The 21487-nt window shown below is 45.1% G+C and overlaps 1 protein-coding gene across 1 annotated transcript; it reads left to right on the top strand.

The window, feature by feature from the left end:
* Positions 1-7121: 7121 nt before the first annotated feature.
* ACR (acrosin) lies at positions 7122-20227 on the top strand. Its single transcript, XM_044679504.1, has 5 exons — positions 7122-7195; positions 7379-7588; positions 8575-8858; positions 19103-19245; positions 19553-20227. Exons 1-5 carry the CDS (start codon positions 7122-7124, stop codon positions 20225-20227), a joined length of 1386 nt encoding a protein of 461 aa, XP_044535439.1.
* The last annotated feature ends 1260 nt before the right edge of the window (positions 20228-21487 follow it).

Here is a 21487-nt window from a genome sequence, read left to right as displayed (position 1 = left end):
ATCAGAAATCTGGCAGGTATGATCAAGTTGAAGGAAGGGAGTGAGTGAGTGCCCCAAGCTCTGTGGGAGGGAAAAAGGAGAAGGGAAGGGAGGCAGGATGGGAGGATTCTGGACCAGCCATCTGCCACCCAATGCCCATGTTGTGACAGACTTGATAGGAGGTGTGACTCAGCATGCCAGAGCTGCCAAGCTACAGTTAGGGTACCTGCTGGCTGCCCGGCTGCCCCAAGGGTACCCACAGAGAAGCATCTGCTTTGAGCTTGTGGTGCCAGGAATGGTATCTGCCCTTGTATGGCTAACTGCCATGGTGGCATCATCCCTCACAAACTCCCAGATGCAGCAAAGACCCTGAGTCTGAACCATTTTCCCAATGACAAGGATCATTGATGATGGATCTGAGGCCTCTTCTGGGACTACAGGGGCTTCCCTGGGGAGTCAGACAGGCCTTCTCATTGGGAAAGTAAGAAAATTCCCTTCCCTTCCTAGGTCTCAGCTTCCTTACCTGTCAAGCCTGGAGAATTGTCTCACACATTCTCTGAGGTCCATCCCTTTGGGTTGGGACCTTGGGTTCCTCCAATCCCTCAATAGAAAAGCCTTTAGCCCCTCGCTGAGGCTGAGACCTCTTGTGCCACAAGGCCAAGGAATTGCAGAGCCAGGAACCAACCCTATATGCATCTGGTACTGTTTTCATGGTTCATTGATTGGGAGCTGCAAGGGGCCTCCAAGGCCAACTGGTTCATCTTCCTCCTTTAAGGATGGAAGGCTGAGGCTCTGAAAGTTTACAAAGTAGGAAGTGTGAGTGATGAGCCTGGAACCCAAGTCCTGGGCCACACTGCCTCATCCAGGGACTTTAGCATCGTGTATTTCTTGGAACCAATGACCTTTAGTGGTCAAGACCATTGGAGTGGATGGAGAGAAATCAAAGAATGGAAAGAAGTCAGCATCAGGGCTGGAGGGGCACAGAGATTGTTTAGTCCAACATCCTCCCATGATAGAAGAGGAGACAGACTGGGGAAAAGTGTCTCCATGGGGTGCCCCTACCCCACCCCACTTCTCTTTCTAGCACTTTACACTTTGTCTTCCATACTTGTTCACACCCTCTTCATTACTGTCTTTTAGTAGAGAAGTTTGTCCTTCCTCCTTTTGTATCATCCCGTGACCTTGTCCTTTCCTTTTCCTTTAGGTGGAACTGGCTCAGAGGAGCTCCAATGCTCAGATCTTCCTGCAGTAAACTCAGTCTAATCTCTGATAAGGAAATAGCCTACAGGTGATATGAGGTCATCCATAGGCTACAGGCATTTTTGGAGAAGAGGCAGAGGCCAGACTATTGGGGACAGTCTGACTTCCTAGATCCATGATGACAAACCTATGGCACACATGCCAAAAAGGGCACACAGAGCCCTCTCTGTAGGCATGTGAGCCATCACCCAATAGAATGAATTACTAGAAAGGCAGAGGGACTTGGGGGAGCTTCTCCCTTCCCCCTTTCCACCACACTGGAGATATTTTTTCACTTTACCTGCCGTCTGCCCAGCAGCCCGATGGGAGTGTTTCATCCTCCATCTGAGGTAAGGGGGCCAGGGCACAGCACAGGGTCTGGGGGGAGGGCACTTCACATAGTCTCTAAAAGGTTTGCCATCACTTTCCTAAGTCCTGGCAGAAGCCGGGCTGCCTCGATGCAACAAATAGGGACTTTTTAAGGTGAGTGGGGAGGAAAGACCTTTAAAAAACCTAAAAGCAAGGGATATTCATAGTCTTCTTCCCCAATATGGCCCCTAATTTGTGGTCCAAACAGATCTTAATAGAGCACTAAGCTCTGGGACTCCATCTCTGATAATCAAATGATCATTTATAGCCTCCCTTCCTACCCAGCCGCAGATGCTCCCCATCATTGCCATGGAGATGTCAGATCCCCCAGGGCCAGAACCAGGCAAATCTGAACTGGAGACAACTTCAACTCCACCCCATGTTCTCAGCTTGTTCTGAAGCCTCCCAGGTCCTAGGAGATGTCACCACCATCTTGCTGGGCACCTAGGATTCCTTGACTCTGACTCCCTCATCTCTCCTCCAAGCCCTTCCCCAGGTTAACTGGAACCAGGTCTTGTTGATTTGACTCCATCATATCTTTCCCACGTGTTCACTTTTCTCCACTCATGGAGTCACCACCATTGGAGTGAAATCTCTCAGCACCCTTGGTCTGGACTATTGTTCTAAACCCTGAATGAGTCTATGCCTCAGTAGAGCTCTAGGCCTGGAATCGGAAAGACCTGAGTTTAAATCTGACCACAGACATTTACTAGCTGAGTGACACTGGACAAGTCACTTAACCCCTGTCTGTCTCAGTTTTTTCTTTTGTAAAATAGGGGTAATAATAGCACCTACCTTGTAGGGCTGTTGTGAGGATCCAATGAGATATCTGTAAGAGCACAGTGCCTGACACATAGTAGCTGTTTCATTTATTGACTAATTGGTTCATAGTAGGTAGATATTCCTTCTGTAAATGCTTGTTTTCTCTCTCTTCCTCCCTCTTTCCTTCCTTACTCCCCCTGCCAATTCATCTTCCATGTAGCAGCCAAATTATTATTTCTAAGACAGGCCTATCTCTCTGCTAGTTGAGCTTTGTTCATTTCTCTCTCTCTCTCTCTCTCTCTCTCTCTCTCTCTCTCTCTCTCTCTCTCCCTCCCCCCCCCCCCTTTTTACTTTCAGGACACTGCAGCTCATCATTAGGGTTCCCTAGCTAAGGCTAAAGATCAGAGCATCCACATCTCAAAGTCTTCCAGTGCTACAAAGCTTTTCCCTAACAAAAGTCCTGGGAAAGAGTCAGTGGGGAGAAAGTCCATTATAAATAAGGTTTATAGGAGAGGAAATTTCCCTTTCCCCAAATCTCCTAGAATAAGACAAATAAGACTAGCATTCAAGACCAGGCTCCAGTCACTTTTCTTATTCATGGCTTCCTTTGGTCCAGTTAGTATCTCCTCTCCCTCCCTCCAGCCCCAGTGGCTTGTACCCCAAGGCCGGCTCATCTAATATCCACCTTTCTCCTGCCATCTTCTCCAGTCCTGACCTGATGTTTGAGGTCCAGTTCAAATACCGCCTCCTCTCAGAAACCTTCCCTCATTGCTCCAGTTAAAAGTCTCCCCCCACCCCCAGCCTTCCAGGTGCCCTGAGCCTTAGGACTATGGCTTAAACAGATTTCTGGGATTCTCCCAAAGGGAAAGGGAGCAAGCTGGCCAAATGGCTCAGTCTTCCTAGCTCTTCAGCGCCACCTACTGCTCCCATTCTCAGAAGAGAGGGTCAAGTAGAAGACTAGACTGGCCCCTGGGTACTGCTCTTTACCAGCTAGCCCTGTGCCTGCCATTCCTCAGGCAAGGGCAGGAAAGGAGCAGTGAGCAGGAGAGCTGGAAAGAGACAAAAAATGGGAGGAAGGAGGTTTATGATGAATGGCAGATCTGGGAAGTTGTCTTTGGTCCTGAGGGACTTCATGGGACAAGGACCCCATTCCTACTTGGGGACCCTGTGATTGTGCAGGGGACCAGGGAGGGTTATGGGATAGAAGAATACTAAGCAACCAAGAGTCCAGACCCTCCAGTGCCCCAGGGCAGCCAGTCTGCTGACCCAGCCAAGATTTCATTCTCCTGCCCTCAAGCTCCTCTCAGCGCCCTCTCTCCAGCTCTCCCATTTGGGACTCAGAAACCAAGACTTGGGCCCAATGGGCACTTGCTTACAGTGTGGGATCTTGCCCACTGGGGGTTGTCCTCTGTCCATTGATCTCTGAGGCTATCGCCTGCTGTCTTTTCATCTCATTTCATGTCACCTTAGGCTAAGACTTTAGGGCAGGCACCTCAGTCTTTTCCTTGCGGTCCCCAATCCAAGACCACTCATCTCTCCATCAGTGTATTTGGTAGTGGCACTGAGCTGAGGGCCCCTTCCCCAAAGGATCTTGATGCCATTTCTTATTTTACTTGGACACATGGGCATTTGAAGTAGCCTCTGAAAACTCTTTGGAGACTATAACCCAAACTTTGCCCACTCTAGGACTCCTCTGATGAACCACGGGTGGGTGGAGGTCACTGAGAGAGAGCAGTGGCATAAAAGCCTAGGGAAGAGGAAGCAGCTGGGAAAAGGAGAAAATACTTTAGAAACATTGAAATTTCGTTGTGAAGTTACTGAAGAGAAAGATGGGATTTTTTTTCCATCCAAGTTCACAGATCCCTGAAATTATCTATGGCTCTGCTCTAATACCAAAGTACCCTGAACATGCATCCAGTATCCAGACTTCTCATTGCCCCACTGTCTGCCCTGCTCTGGGACTTCTCCCCGAAGTCCTCATTATCCTGGAAGGTTTTAGAAACCTGGGGATGCTCCATCCTCTGCCCCCTCTGATGGGGAGGGACATGACCCTAAATCTCACTTCACATTTGACTGCAGCAACCACTTAGGGACTTCTCTGACCCACTTCTCCATCCTAGCCACAGTCAAGTTCCTCCCCTGGACCCTCCCCACTCACCTTGATCCTCAGCTTCCTTTTGCATTTTGTGCTGCCTTGTTAGATTGTAAACTCCTTGGGAGGGCAGGGACTCTCTTTTTGGTATTTGCATCCCCAATACTTGGATTAAATGTTGTTCAGTCCTATCTGACCTTCCTGAACCCATTTGTCTTCCTGACTCCAGGGCCGGTGCTCTATGCACTGCACTCACCACCCAGTGCTTAATTAATGTTTGACTATTGACTGTTTCCACCAGCATCATTAAAAGCAACTAACACAAGGGCAGCCAGATGGCACAGTGAATAGAGTACTGGACCTGGAGCCAGGAAGATGTAAGTTCAAATCCTGCCTCAAATGTATACTAGCTGTATGACCTTGGACAGCTCACCCTTAGCTTCTCTGTGCCTGTTGCCTCATCCATAAAATAGGGATAATAGTAGCTTCTATCTTTTAGAGATGTTGTGACCCACAAATGATATAACATGTGTAAAATAAGCCTTGAAATGCTGTATTAGTGTGCGTTATTATTATGGTTGTTGTTATTGTTGCTCTTATCACCAGGATTTCGTGTTCCCATGGCTCTGAACCTGTTGTGGCCCCCTTAATATAAATGAAAACCATTTAACATTGGTTTACTTTTTCAGGGGTATTTTTTGTTGAAAAGATGTCACAAGCCTCCAAAATGAAGGGTGCTGTTTCTTCTCCTCTGACCCTCTCCTGAGTTCCTGTGGGCAGTGGACTGACCCCTAGAAAGTGGCAACTCCAAGCCATTTACATCACTGAATCTGGCTGTGATGGGCAAGTGGACCCTGGCTTATGTGGCTGCTGGATCTGTTCCCTGATCACCTGGAACCTAGGGGTAGTTCCTTAGGGTGTCACAGAGAGAGATACTACTTCATTGCCCTCCCCAAGAGGCTAAAGGAGAGCCCCTGACCCAGGCTTCAAGCTCGTTGGAGCACAGGGCATACATGCCTAGTTAGCTCTTGCCCTCACACAGTGTCTGTCTGCTGCTCCATTGGCTCCTTCTAGCTTGGGGTCAAATCTCTGCCACTTCTGTTTATTTCTCAGTTGTTTGGCTGCCTTCCTGCTAACTTCTAGGGGGCCCTCAGGTCCCATGTCAAGAAGTCTCTGCTCTCCTAGGCAGGCAGGCAAGTGGTTTGGGGGAGGTCAAAGAGAGAGCTCATCTGGTCCCAGACTGTTGTGACAGAATGTTGTTGGACAATGCCTGTACCCGGTCCATGAGGAATCTCATGGGGACCCACTCCTCCAATATGAGAAGCGGCTCTCTCTCTCTCTCTCTCTCTCTCTCTCTCTCTCTCTCTCTCTCTCTCTCTCTGTCACCTACACACCAGGTCCCATCTATCTTCATGATTTGGGGTTCCCAGAGGAGCAGCTAACTCTGGCTCTCAGGGTTCTAGGAGCTGAGATTTCTGGTTGATGTTCTTCAAGAGTCCCTAGCCTTGAATTTCCCATAAACAAGAAGCAGTCAGACTCTAGGAGATTTTTGAAAAAGGCATGACTAAGAAGAGAGAAGAAGGACAGTTGGTAGCCAGTGGCTCCTCCAAGAGCAAAAGCATTCTTCCACAAATCCATGCACTTATCCCTCGAGGTGGGGGGACTCAAAAGGAGAGTATAAGAAGTGTGGCTCAAGCCCTGGGTCTTTAGGTATGACAGGCACTTTGTAAATGTTTGTTGCGTCCTTGCTGAATGTCTAAGGACAGGAACCAGATCTACATCTGGTAAGCAAAGTTCCCAAGTGGGGTCACCCCTCTGCCAATGTAGGGTGGCATTTTCTCTGCAATCCATCATCTTGGAGAGCTGGCTAGAGTCCTGAGAGGTACAGGGTGGGACTCATGTCCATGACTTTCTGGTTGGTTCCAAAGTCTATATCCCCTATCTGCAACTGCCTGGTTGTACCCTCCATGGGGAAACATTGACTTCTCCTGGCAATCGAGCATCTGGTTTTCTGCCAGGTTCATGTGCTGGGGAAGATGGGAGAGAGGATGGAGAGGGACCTCTATTTGAGGCCAGTCTTGTGATAAATCCATGAATCAGTAAGAAGGTGAGAACTGACACCATGCCAGGTCCTGAGCTGAACACCAGAGATACAAACACCAGAGCAAGATAGCCTTCACCTCCAAGGATCCGTGCACTCCGACACAGAGGAACTCAGCCTCCTTCCAAGGAAGTCTCCATCTGATCCAGCCTAACTCTTCTGAAAGGTGATCCCTCAACCAATCCCCAAACCAGCAGCTGAAGACCTCAGTTCTGACTCTTAACAGCTGCCTGGTCCTTGAGGCAGAGCACCAGCTGGGGGAAAGACCTTTGTCCTCAAGATTGCATAGGCTCATCTAGTCTGGGGCTATCTCAGTCCTTTCCAAATCTAGGATTCTCTGAACCTCAGTTTCTTCATCTTTGGGATGGGCTCATCATACGTGTGCCACATGCTTCATGGGGCTTTTGTGTGGCAAATGCTTGCTGGACCTCAGAGTGAATGCTCATGGCAGGGGAATCCTATGTTCTCTCTGACCCTGCCCCCGACATTCTCTTCTGGCATCACAAAGGCTCTGGCCTGTGATTGGCTGGAGGAGTGAACTTTGTGAATTCTTTCCAAGCTTCCAGTGCAGTCTGGAAGATGGGGGGGTCCAGGATGTGGCAGGTACTGCTGCTCTCCTTCGTAGGGACCGTGACTAGTGACACATCATGTTCGTAAGTGAAGGGAGGCACAAGGAGAAGGGGGTTGGGGGAGGTGGTAAGGCACTTAAGGGGAGAGAAAATGGACTCCTCACCCTCCTTTCCCTCCCAGAGACTCCTGCTTGGAGCTGGGAACAAGGGAAGTCTGTCTTCCAGGGGAGGGCAGGGGTCAAGGGCAGATCCATCTTCTCTCTTCAGGGGTTTCTGTGGACAGAGGCCATTGGCCAAGAAATTTAGCTCTCGGATCGTTGGGGGAGTGGACGCACAGCCTGGGGCTTGGCCCTGGATGGTCAGTATACAGATTGTGTATTGGAATGGCTGGTACAGGTTCCATGTCTGTGGGGGCTCCCTCATAGCTCCAACTTGGGTTCTCACCGCTGCCCACTGCTTCAGGAATGGTACTAAGACGTGAGTAAGCTTGGTGTGGGGGTTGGGGGAGTGCAAAGAGGGGTCTCTTATCCTACTGATCTTTCTCTAAGAGTTTCTCTGTCTCCCCTCGGCTTCTTTTTCTTTGTCTATATGTCCTTCTGTCTCTAGGGGATCCCTGCCTAGGCATATCCTTAGTGAGGGAGTCCTAGTTTTTTTCTCCTCCTCCATTTTTGATAGTGTGTGAGTCTCTTGTAGTCCTGCCTAGTACACTTGCAGTGAGAATGTCATGGTTTCCCTGTCTTTTTCCTTGTCTTTATCTCTTCTTTCCTTCTCTCTTATTCCCTCTCCTTCCCTTCCTTCCTGCCTTCCTCTATCATTTCTCTCTCTCTCTCTCTCTCTCTCTCCCTCCCTCCCTCCCTCCCTCCCTCTCTTTGTCGCTCTTTCCTCCCCTCACTCCTTTTCTCCCTTTTATCCTTCCTCTCCCCTCCCTCCTTTTCTCCCTTCCTTAACTCTTTCCTACCTTGCCTGAGGTGACTCTGAGTCCTCACTGGTTGTTTCCCCAGCGACTTGATCAATTGGAGGACGGTGATTGGTGCATGGGAGATGCAGGTTGGGTCTCAGGGCTCCATGGGCAACAAAATACAGGAGCGAAAGCCCATCAAGCTTGTGATACATGAAAACTACAGTCTTCAGAGCGAAAAAAATGACATTGCACTGATACAGATGGACAGACCAATACAGTGTGGGGACCTGGCTCGTATCGCCTGCCTACCTCGACCAGGCGAGATCCCAGTCANCTCTCTCTCTCTCTCTCTCTCTCTCTCTCTCTCCCTTTGTCTCTCTCTCTCTCCCTCCATCCCTCCCTCTCTCCCTCCCTCCCTCCCTCCCTCTCTTTGTCGCTCTTTCCTCCCCTCACTCCTTTTCTCCCTTTTATCCTTCCTCTCCCCTCCCTCCTTTTCTCCCTTCCTTAACTCTTTCCTACCTTGCCTGAGGTGACTCTGAGTCCTCACTGGTTGTTTCCCCAGCGACTTGATCAATTGGAGGACGGTGATTGGTGCATGGGAGATGCAGGTTGGGTCTCAGGGCTCCATGGGCAACAAAATACAGGAGCGAAAGCCCATCAAGCTTGTGATACATGAAAACTACAGTCTTCAGAGCGAAAAAAATGACATTGCACTGATACAGATGGACAGACCAATACAGTGTGGGGACCTGGCTCGTATCGCCTGCCTACCTCGACCAGGCGAGATCCCAGTCAGACCTGCAGAGAAGTGTTACATTGCTGGCTGGGGGGCCAGACACGAAGGCAGCGGTAAGCCTGGGATGGGGTATTGGTGGAGTCAAGAGGGTCATGGTACCTTGCAGGGATCACTGGGTCCATGAGGTGAAGAGGATCATGGCAGCTACAGGGGCTATTCAGGGACCACAAGGCAGTTGTAGATCAGAGGCATCACGAGGAAGCATGGATGTTTATGGAAACCACAGAGGAACCCTGGGGTCATTGAGGGTGATTATCACAGAGAGTGAGGGTCCTAGGAGATCACAGGCATCATGGGGACCCACAGGGTAACTCCACAGCCCTGTCCCATGTAAGTGTTGGCTTTGGGCCAGTTTCCCAAGCAGACTTTGCTTGTGGACCCCAGGGACAAGCCATCAGCTGGTTTATTCACTCTTCAACACTCAGAGCTTCCATTAGGAATGCCTGGAAGCCACCTATTTCATTAAATATCCATTTATTCTCTTGGAGTATTATGCTCAGTTTTACTAAGTAGATGATTCTTGGGTGTAATCCTAGATCCTTTGCCTCAGAGAATATCATATTCAGTCCTTTCAGTACTTTAAAGTGGAAGCTACTAGGTCTTGTGTAATCCTAACTGTAGTTCTATGGTATCTAGATTTTTTCTGACTGTTTTATATATATGTAAATATATAATACATAAATAGAATATATTTATATAAGTATAATATGTACATAAACTTATGTATGCATATATAAAACAGTAAGAAAAAAATATTTTTTTCATGTCAAATCCTGTTCTACAGTTAGAAGATCCTTAAGCCTGAGACATCCAGGGTAGAATATACATGATGTTGCTTCTCCTCCAAAAGACAGATTTCAGGCATCTTTTGTTAGTCCTGCCCCTGCCCCCCACCCCCATCTCTATTACTGCTTCTCATTCACATCTCTTTAGCTAGCTCAATAGCCAGCTTGTTGGATTGGTACGCTGTCTCTGCCTCCTGGGTTCCTTGGACAATCCTGACTCTCTCATACATTGTATTAGTTCTCCTCCCTGGCTTTGAGGCATCTGCACATTTGAGAAGCCTGCCTTCAATGCCTTTATCCAAGTCAATGATAAAAATATTAAATTGCCCAGGACCCAGTACATATCTCTGGAATCCTCCAGCAGAGATTTCCTTTTCCACATGGACATGAATCCTTTCTTGCTACCAGTCACTCAGGTCAGAGCCCATCTAATTGCAGTCACAGCGATCGTATCTTTCCATCTTGTCCAGAAAGATGTTCTACAAGTCCTTTGCAAACATTTCCTGGACTCCAATTAAATTGCGCTTATGGTAATCTCCTGACCTATCTATCTTGTAATCCTGTCGACAAATTAAATAAAGTTAATTTCTCATGACATCCCTTAAAAAAATAACCTTTACCTTCTATCTTAGAATCCATACAAGTACTGGTTCCAAGACAGAAGAATGGTAAGAGCTAGTCAGTTGGGATTAAGTGACTTACCCAGGGTCACATAGCTAGGAAGTGTCTGAGGATACATGTAAACAGGACCTCTTGTCTCCAGACCTGGCTCTCTATCCACTGAACCACCTCGCTGCTCCGTCATGAAACTATTCTTGCTCTCATAGTCCAATATTTTCTGCATGTTCTTTTTTATGGGGAAAATGGAACTCCAGTCTTAGAAGACCACAAATATCAAGCGATATCATGCAAAAGCAAGCTGCAAATCCATGTTGCTAATACTGACTTGAGTCTGAGAAGTAGCATGACTTGTGAGGGCTGAGGAGAAGAGGTAGGCTAGAGAGGATGAAGAGAACAGCCAGCCGAGGGACTGACAAAACGAGGAAAACACCAAAATACCTCCATCAGCGTGGCAGGTCAAAAAGGTGAGGTTGGTCACCATCTTCACCCCAATATGGATGGACTCTACCTCTGAGGGAAATAATGAGGTGTGCCAATATAAAGTTGTGGTTGGATTCCATCAATAAATGTAGTTGATAGACTTCCCTAGGAACTCCACCTTCAAGACAATTTTTCAAGAGGAGCAACTAGGTAGCTCAGTGGATTGAGAGCCAGGCCTACAGATGAGAGGTTTTGGGGTTCAAATCTGACCTCAGACTCTTAGTTGTGACTCTAGGCAAGTTACTTAACCCTCACTGCCCAGCCCTTATTACTCTCTGTTCCTTTATTGTGATGACTGCTAAATTGTGTATGTTTCTGATTGTGGCTCCTCTGTTTTTAAACTCTTCCTTTTTGGCTGCTTGCAGTATTTTTTTCTTTGGTCTGGAAATCCTGGATTTTGGCTATGATGTTCTTGTGAGTTTTCATTTGGGAATTTCTTTCAGGAAGTGACTGATGGATTTTTCTATTTTACTTTGTCCTTTAGTTCTAAGAGGAGATCTAAGCTATTTTCTTATAAGATTTCTTGATATATCTATGTCTAATATATCTAGGAGCATAGTCATATTCTTTTTTTTTAAATCATGGCTTTCAAATTGTCCAATAATTTTTTTTAATCCCTTACATTCTGTTTTGGAATCAATACTTTAGTATTGGTTCCAAGGCAGAAGAGTGGTAAAAACTAGACAATTTAGATTAAGTAATTTGCCCAGGGTCTCACAGTTAGGAAGTATCTAAGGTCAGATTCGAACCTGGGATCTCCCATCTCCAGGCCTCGCTTTCTATCCACTGAGTCACTTTGATGCCCCTGTCTAATAATTCTTGAATTATTTCTCCTCAATCTGTTTTCCAGGTCACTTGCTTTTACTGTGAGGTTACCTTAAAATTTCTCCTATTTTTTCCAGTCTTTTTGCTTTATTTTAATATTTCTTATTGTCACATAGTATTGTCAGATTCTATTTAATTCATTAGAATGAATTTGTTGCTTGGGAAAGATTTTATTCATCTTGTGCCCAACCATTAATTTCCTTGCTAACTCTTTCTTCCACAACTTTCATTTCTTTTCTAGTTTTTTTTCTAAGTACTTTTGTTTGTAAATTTTTTTAAATTTTATTTATTTAATTACTTAATTTAGAATATCTTTCCATGGTTACATGATTCATGTTCTTCCTCTCCTCTCCTCCCTTCCCCTCCCATAGCCAATGAGCAATTCAACTGGGTTTTACGTATCAATGATCAAGACCCATTTCCATATTATTATTTGCAATAGAGTGATCATTTAGAGTCTATATCCCCAATCATATCCCCAATGAACCATGTGATCAAGCAAATGATTTTCTTCTGTGTTTCTACTCTCATAGTTCCTTCTCTGGATGTGGATAGCATTCTTTCTCATAAGTCCCTCAGAATTGTCCTGGATCATTGCATTGCTGCTAGTAAAGAATGTTCTCCTGGATCTGCTCCTTTCATTTTGCATCAATTCCTGGAGATTATTCCAGTTCACATAGAATTCCTCCAATTCATTTTTCATTTGAGCACAATAGTATTCCAATACTAACAGATACCTCAATTTGTTCAGCCATTTCCCAATTAAAGGGTATCCCCTCATTTTCCAATTTTTTGCCACCACAAAGAGTGTGGCTATGAATGTTTTTGTACAAGTCTTTTTCCTTATCTCTTTGGGGTATAAACCTAGCAGTGGTGTGGCTGGGTCAAAAGGCAGACAGTCTTTTAAAGCCTTTTGGGCGTAGTTCCAAATTGCCATCCAGAATGGTTAGATCAGTTCACAACTCCACCAACAATGCATTAGTGTCCCAATTTTGCCACATCCCCTCCAACATTTATTACTTTCCTTTGCAATCATATTAGCCAATCTGTTAGGTTTGAGGTGGTACCTCAGAGTTGTTTTGATTTTCATTTCTCTAATTATAAGATTTAGAACACTTTTTCATGTGCTTATTTATAGTTTTTATTTCTTTATCTGAAAATTGCCTATTCATGTCCCTTGCCCATTTTTCAATTGGGGAATGGCTTGATTTTTTTGTACAATTTATTTAGCTCCTAATAAATTTGAGTAATTAGATCTTTGTCAGAGGTTTTCATTATAAAGATTTTTTTCCCAATTTGTTGCATCCCTTCTAATTTTGGTTGCATTGATTTTGTTTGTACAACCCCTTTTTAATTTAATGTAATCAAAATTATTCATTTTACATTTTGTAATATTCTCTATCTTTTGCTTTGGTCTTAAAATATTTCCTTTCCCAAAGATCTGACAGGTATACTATTCTATGTTCACTTAATTTACTTATAGTTTCCTTCTTTATATTTAAGCCATTCACCCTTTCTGAATTTATTTTGGTGTAGGGTGTGAGATGTTGATCTAAACCTAATCTCTCCCATACTATTTTCCAATTTCCCCACAGTCTTTGTCAAATAGTGGATTTATGTCCTCAAATCTGGGATCTTTCAGTTTATTGTACAGTATCTTGCCAAGGACATTTACCCCAAGTCTATTCCATTGATCCTCCCTTCTGTCTCTTAGCCAGTACCATATTGTTTGATGACCACTGCTTTAGTACAGTTTAAGATCTGGTACTGCTAGGCCCCATCCTTCACTTTTTTTTCATTATTTCCCTTGATATTCTTCATCTTTTGTTCTTCCTAATGAACTTTGTTATAATTTTTTTCTAATTCAGTAAAAAAGTTTCTTGGTAGTTTGATAGGTATGGCACTGAATAAGTAAATTAATTTGGGTAGAACTGTCACTTTTATTATATTAGCTCATCCTACCTATGAGCAATTAATGTTTTTCCAGTTATTTATAGCTAGTTTCAATTATGTGGAAAGTGTTTTGTAGTTATGTTCATATAATTCCTGTGTTTGTCTTATCAGATAGATTCCTAAATATTTTATATTGTTTAGGGTGATTTTAAATGGAATTTCTCTTTCTAACTCTTGCTGCTGAGTTGTGTTGGAAATACATAGAAATGCTAATGATATATGTGGGTTTATTTTGTATCCTGCCACTTTGATATAAATTTTTGCCTGAGTACAAAGGAGTCTTTGGCTGAATCCAATAGATTTTGATATGTTATTTCCTCATTGTCATTCTCTTCAATGAAATCATTAATTGTTTCTATGATTTGTTTTTTAACCAACTGACTTTGGAGAATCATATTATTTAATTTCCAATTAATTTTTGATTTGCCTCTCCATGTACTCTTACTAATTATAATTTTTATTGCATTATGATCTGAAAAAATTGTGTTATTTATATTTTTTGCATTTGTTTGCAATGTTCTTATGCCCTAGTATGTGGTCAATCTTTGTGCATGTTCTGCTTAAAAGAAGTTGTATTCCTTTTTGCCTTATTTATTTTTCTTTATATAATCTTTTAATTCTAATTTTTCTAAGATTTCATTCACATCTCTTACCTTTTTCTTACTTATTTTTTGGTTTCGTTTATCTAGATCTGATAGAGGAAGGTTCAGGTCTCCCACTAGTATAGTTTTGCTATCTATTTCCTCCTTAAGCTCCAATAGTTTCTTCTTTAAAAGTCTGGCTGCTATACCATTTGGTGCATACATATTGAATACTGCTATTTCCTCACTGCTATTTCCTCATTGTCTAACTGCTTTTTATCAGGATGTAATTACCTTCCTTATCTCTTTTAATCCGATCTATTTTTACTTTGGCTTTGTCAGATATCATGATTGTGACTCCTGCCTTCTTTTTCTCAGTTGATGCTCAATAAATTTTACTCCAGCCTCTTACCTTTACCCTGTGTGTATCTTCCTGCCTCATGTGTATTTTTTTGTAGACAACATATGGTAGGATTTTGTTTTCTAATCCATTCTATTTTATGGGCGAGTTCATCCCATTCACATTCAGTTATGAGTACCACCTGTGTATTCTCCATCACTTTGATTTCCTCTTTTAGTCCTGCCCTTTCTTCTTAAACTATTTCCTTCTACACCAATGCTTTGCTTTTAATCAATCCCCCTATTCCCCACTCTTATTTTACTTTCCTTCCCACTCCCTCCCTTCTTATTCCCCTCTTATTTTTCTTTAAGGTCTTTTAAATGCCCTCCTGCTACCTTTTCCTCCCTTTTAATACTCCCCACCCCACTCCCCGCTCTTGGTTTTTCCCTATCACCTACCCTGTAGGGTAAGATAGAATTCTAGACACCAATAGATCTGGCTGCTCTTCCCTCTCAGAACTGATTCCACTGAGAATAAGTTTAAGTATTACACATTATCCCTCTCTTCCTCTCCTTCTTATAATAGTATTCTTCCCCCTCCCCCATGCACCTCTTTATGTGGTATAATTTATTCTATTTTTCTTCTTCCTTCAAGTTTCTCTTGGTGTCATCTTCTACTTATCCCCCCCCCCCCGTTTTATCTTAAACAACTTAGTATATAACCTCTGCCTATGAATAATTCTTCTATCTACTATAATAGTGGAAATAATTTTTGAGAGTTACAAATGTAATTTTCCATATAGGAATATAAACAATTTGACCTTACTGACAACCGTAAAAATGTCCCTCTCTTTCTTATTTACTTTTTTATGTTTCTCTTGAATTTTGTATTTGGACATCACATTTTCCATTTAGTTCTGGTCTTTTCTTTAGGAATGCTTAGAAATCTTCTATTTTGTTATATGCCCATACTTTCCCATAATTTTTCTTTTTACTCCTTGGGTAGGTGATTCTTGGTTGCAGACCAAATTCTCTTGCCTTCCTGAATATCATATCCCAAGCTCTGTTGTTCTTTAGTATGGAGGCTCCAAGATCTTGTGTAATCCTGACTGGGGCTCCTTGATATCTGAATTGTCTCTTTCTGGCTGCTTGCAATATTTTCTCCTTAGCTTGGAAGCTCTTGAATTTAGCAATTATATTCCTGGGAGTTGTCTTTTGAGGATTTAATGTAGAGGGTGATCTATTGACTCAATATCTATTTTGCCCTCTTGTTCAAGTATATCAGGGCAGTTTTCTTGGATAATTTCTTGTAATCAAGACTCCTATTTTTCCCCCAGGTTTTCAGGTAGACCAATGATTCTCAAATTGTCTCTCCTAGATCAACTATCTTTTCAATGAGATATTTCATGTTCCTTCTATATTGTAATTCTTTTGACTTTGCTTTATTAATTCTTGCTATCTTGTGAGATCATTAGCTTCTATTTGCCCAGTTCTGGTCTCTAAAGACTGGTTTTCAGCTATGATCTTTTGATTCTTCTTTTTGGTTTGGTCTATCCTGCTTTTTCATAGCTTTCATCAGGTCAATTCTGTTCTCCAATTTGCTTATTACTTCATTTGATTTCTGTGCCTCTTTTTTCCAAGTGGGAAATTTTGTCTTTTAAACTGTTATTTTGTTTTTGAATTACTTTCATTTATTTTTTCCATTTTTCTTTTATCTTTCTTACTTGGTTCTTGAACTCCTCTTTGAGTTCCTCCAGAGCTTGTGACCAATTTCCATTTTTTTTTTAGGAAAGTTTGGATGTATTTGCTTGTTTGTCACTCTCTGCTGTTGCTTCTGTATTTTGCTCTTTTTCTGATGTCTGTTGTGGCCAGTCCATTTCTGCCCTATCTCTGTGCCCAGGCTCCACACTCTTCAGTCTCGGGTCCCAAGTCTCACTGCCAAGGCCTTGCACTGCCCTCAGGTAAGTCTGTGCTGCCCTCAGCCAGCCCCTGAGAGTTTAGAGATTCTCTGGCCCTTGCTCTGACTCTGGCATGGTAGGCAGTGTGGGGAGGGGTGATCATTTCATGCTTTGGTGTCATTTTACCCCCTTGTAGCATGGAAATGCCCAAACCCTGCCTACCTTCAAGGTTGCACCCCATGCAGAGCCCCTTAATTTGTCTGATTTTTATTTTTGTCCTTTTGAAACTCTTTGTAGTGATTGGTTGTGAGGAGAGTCATACAGTTCCTGTTACTCTGTGGCCATCTTAGCTACACTCCTGTAAATTTTTTTAAAATTATTGCTTCAAATAAATTTCTTGCTTCATCTCTTCTAAGAATTCTCATTGAATTTGTGTCCAAGCCCTGCTTTTCTCTGAAGTTTTGCTTGAAGATATTTTGGGAGTAATTTTCTTCTGGGTTCATGTCTTGAATGCCCCTGGCATTGTAATAGCTTTTTTTTTTATGGGATTTTTTTGTTTGTTTACTAATTCTTCCAGCCTGCTTCCTAGCTTCAGACTTTGTTGGGGACAGGCTCTATACATTTCTGGAAGGAATATCTGGGCCAATTCTGCCAATTGTTTTCTTGGGTGTTCTGGGAGTTCCAATCTTGATGTATATTGAGGGTTGTTATATCTAAATCAGCCAGCTGGAAACCTCTGCTCTTTCAGAGGGATAGAATTGCATGCTCCTTTTTAGTCTGAGATTCCTGCCCTGTATGTTCTGCTGCAGGCTTCAGGACCAAGCTGGGGCCTGAAGCCCAGACCCTGCTCCTCACTCTGGAGTGCCACCCCAGGTACAAGTCTGCTCCTCGGCCTTCCCTAGAGTAGTGTCTGGAACTCTTCCTTATACCCGTAGAAACAATGAGATATCCGCTAGCCCTGGTATACAGCCTCTTCCTAGGCTAAAGCATTCCTTATGGTGGGCTTTTGGCCAGACTCTGTTTCCAGCATCTTCAGAACATTCTCTCTATCTCTCTGTGCAGATCTAGGCTAGAAACATGATATGGGAGATTGATGGAATTTCTGGGTCAGGATTTGGTCTGGTGGGTCTCTTCGAAATAGTTTCTTTTGGGGGTTATAGGATACTTCTTATTGTTGCTCTGCCGAAAATACGCCCTTTTCATAGCCTTCTAGTGGAAGAATACAAAAGGTACATGTGTAACCTGTTAGCATCTTTGGGATGCAGAGGCTCAAGAAGGATCTTAAATCAGATAGTGATCCTTCCACAGCCTATGACCTCCAGTAAAAGTTCATTCCCTCCCTCAGCTGCCTGCCCAATATGTAGAAAGCCTCCCTAGAAATACCCTTTGGCCTTTTGCAGGTTCCAGGGGAATCTGATCTATTTGCCTTCCTACTGCTACCTTAATTTAGGAGCTGAAAAGTAGGGTCTTTGGAAGATTTTTGGTGAAACAATCCCCCAAATGCAAGCTAGCCTTCCCTCCCTCTCTTCTCCTTCCCTTCCTCTTCCTCTTTCTTTCTTCTTATCCTCCTCCTCTTCTGGCTCAGATCACATCCCTCTAATGACATGCCAGGGATTGGACAATAGACCTTGATCCACTTGTTTTTTTTTTCTCTATATGGATGTTTTAGAATGCTGATAGATCTCATTGGGGGAGGATCTGCCTGGGACATTTCAGATGCAACCAGCATAAAGCCTCTAACTCTGAATAGCTGCAGGGGACTTCTCCCTCCTCTTATCATGGATTCTAAATTGTCACTTCCATGAAGGTGGCAAAGATCCATTGATGAGCGCACACTTTCCTCTTTCAAGGAATCTTGTATGATTTTTCACACATTCCAAGAAGCCTTCTACATGGCATATTTCACTATCAAAAGAAATGTTTCTGTAACCAACCAGTAGCATTATGGGATCTCTCTCATATCTAATTGCCTCAGCTTTCAGGACCCAGCTTCTTAACTATCTGTGCAATCCATTTAGCATCTGTAAGTTCATTTGGTTCATTGATAAAAATGTGGACCTGAGCCAAAGACAGAGCCCACAGCCCTCCACTAAAGACCTCATCCAGATTGTCCTCAGATAGTCACACAGGTCTACATCTGCCTTGCTGTCATCAGATGCCTTCTGGGGTGACTTGAAACTCTGATGACCCTAAAGGCTTCTCTGAGCTCACATTCTAACCACCCCTGGGATCCTGTGCCTGGTGCCATTCCCAGTTTGAGCAGGAGCCTCTCAGCCTCTGAAAACCTTCATTTGGGATGAACCCCATCACCACTGTACACCTGCAGGCTGTCCCCCCACCTCAAGCTTTTATATGCACCAAAATTGGCCCCCTAAGCTTCCTCCTGGAGCTCCTGAGCTGCTTCCTTGGGGGAGAGGAGGAGGTCTAAGGTCAGTTGCCCAGATCCTCTGTTCTCACCTCCGGGGAAGGATGGTAAGCTCAGTATTGGTTCTTGGGTTGTAAGAGTCATCCTAAATACATGCTGTTGCCCAAGATCATTGTCATCAGTTCATTGGGCTGGGCAGGGGACGTAGTGCTGACCTTAACAGTCATCCTCCCTCCTGACCTAAGAGAATCCCATTCTGGGCATTTCTTCATTGTAAGCAAGGTGAAGGAGGGAGGGCCCTTGGGGCTTCTAGACCTAGTTTACAGGAGTTTACATCAGGAGGGGAGGGCACAAAGAGTCAGCAGTCAGAGGTAAGCCCCTGGGCTGGTGGGGCTGGCAGGGACCTTGGCAGTGAACTGGTTAATCCCAGGCCTCTGTCTGAAACAGATCAGATATCCCGGATACTACAGGAAGCCCAGGTTAACATCATTGATTTGAGGATATGCAATGGAACCTTCTGGTACCACGGGTACATTCACCATAACAACATTTGTGCTGGCTACAAAGAGGGAAAAATTGACAGTTGCCAGGTAGACTCCCCTCCTGCCCCCCGAAGATCCCTACATTTCCTGGGCTCCCTTCTTTCCTGCTACTTGCTGATAAGGAACCCTTCTTCCGCCCCCCGCCCAAATTCTCACCTCTGTCCATCTGTGTCCCCACCCCCAGCCCCCACCCCTTTTCAAAGCCAAGATACCCCACGTAGCGGAGGGAGAGCTCTTGGTGCCTTTGACGAGGGCCTGCCAGGGAGTTGTGCCCGGACCTTTCCCCTCTGCTCCTCTTAATCTTCTTTCAAGGCTCCAGGCCGGGCTGCCTTGACAGAGTGCTCCTTGTGTCTAGGGGGACAGCGGCGGGCCACTCATGTGTAGGGACACATACAGCAACACCTATGTGGTGGACGGTGTCACGAGCTGGGGGGCCGGCTGTGCGCGGGCATACCGGCCTGGTGTCTACACGTCTACTTGGCACTTTTTGGACTGGATTGCCGCCAAGATCGGGCCAGCCACTGATTTTGCTGCCCTGCCTCCTCGGACCACGACCCCACCGCCCACTACTCGCCCTCCTACAACTGCTCCAATCAAGATCTGGCCCCCCACTTACAAACCCTGGACCAATATACCCGCCTGGCCCCCCATTCGAACCAAAGCTCCAGTCACCCCAATCCGAATCCCATTTATTTTCTATACAGTCTCAACCCGGTGGCCCTCTGCTACTGTACCCTGGTACTTAAGGTCCTCCACACCCCGGTGGTGGGGCCCTGTTGGGCAAGCGAAGAGCCCTTCCTCCCAGATCTGGCTCCCAGCCAATCCCCCATCGGCAGGCTCCCCAACTCCAAGGCCCTGGCGCCCTGCCCAGTTCAGTGTTCTCCAGCCCTGGATCTCAAGTGCTTTGGAGGCCAGGGCCCAAGTTTTGGGACCCGGTCAGGACTCGCCTCTTACACTCTCCTTCCCTAAGCGCTTAAGGATGTTCATGGACTCCATGAAAAACAACAGATCCATATGGGACTCTGTCTAAGAAAGCTGTCCACATGTGGCCTGGTGCCTGGCACCAGATGGTTTGGTCCTTCTGCCTTTCCTTGGGAATGGGCCAATAAAGTTGTATGTGAAGCTGGGGTCTTCCTGCTAGTTCTGGGTCTCAAACCATACTTCATGGTCTTGGGTGGGAAGTTGGGGCCTGCCTGCTAGTTCGGTTCTCATCCCCTCCTCCCAATACTTCATGGCCTTTAGGGATATAAGCTGGAGCCTACCTGCTAGCTCTGTCCCCTGCTCCCTCCATACTGTGGCTTTTGGTAGGGGGATCACCTGTAGGGACTCGGGGACTGAGGGAAGAGGAGGTGGCCAAGAGCAAGAGAAAGAGGTCCATTTGGCTCATTTGGAATGAAGCCTTTGTCATATGGGTAGACTCCTTTTAGGAAGCAGTCTCTGCTCCCCCCCAAAACCCTCCCTGCCAGAATTCTTGGATAATCTCGAGGATAATAGGAAAGGTTCAGTCTGGATAGGGGGACTGGTTAGCATTTCAGTCTGGGGCCTCCAAGGAGGACAGAAGTGAGGAGGGCTTAAGAGAATGAAGGCCCAGGAAACCCGATTCTGGGTTTTAATTGGAATGGAGGTCTGCCCTTCTGATGGAGTTACTCATGTCAAAAGAGGGAAGATAGAGGGGCCCTTCTCTGCACCTCGACAATGGCCAGTGGGAAAAGTGGGCTCAGATGTATGGAGAGGACTTGGCTTCCAACCTCTTCCAACTTGGGTGATCTTGAGTGACTGCTTCAGCTCCTGGCAGTTTTCCTCATTTAGAAGATGATTGGGAAGTAGGAGGTGGATGTGGACTAGATAATCTCTGAGGTCCCTCAGCTTGAAATCAATGTTTCAGGCAGAATGCCAATCTAGGCTAGCCTTCACCCTCCCATTGCCCTGCCTCCACCTGTCACCTCCTAGATTCCTTCCTAAAAGTCTCAGTGCTTCCCAGGTGCCAAACATGCCTAATTCTCTCCAGCTGTTCTCCAGTTCCCCAGGATGGGCCAGGACCCAGCCCCTGCCTCTCCCTAACAAAGTTGCCCAGGATGGTCAGTGAAGGCAAAGTTTCAGAAGGCCTCTGAACCTGCAGTCATCTCAGGCAGCCTAGACTGTCTCCAATGGTCAGGAAGCCTGGTCCTGTCAACTAACCTGACACTCCATGGGCTTTTCTTCCCCCCTGAACTCCCTGACACCCTAGCTCCATTCTCCTTTATTCGGGCTTTTCATCCATCTTTAATTCCTGTAACTGAGCCTCAAAGGA

The sequence above is a fragment of the Gracilinanus agilis genome, chromosome 5, assembly GCF_016433145.1.
Source record: "Gracilinanus agilis isolate LMUSP501 chromosome 5, AgileGrace, whole genome shotgun sequence".
Lineage (NCBI taxonomy): Eukaryota > Metazoa > Chordata > Mammalia > Didelphimorphia > Didelphidae > Gracilinanus > Gracilinanus agilis.
This window is presented reverse-complemented; position numbering and strand designations above follow the sequence as displayed.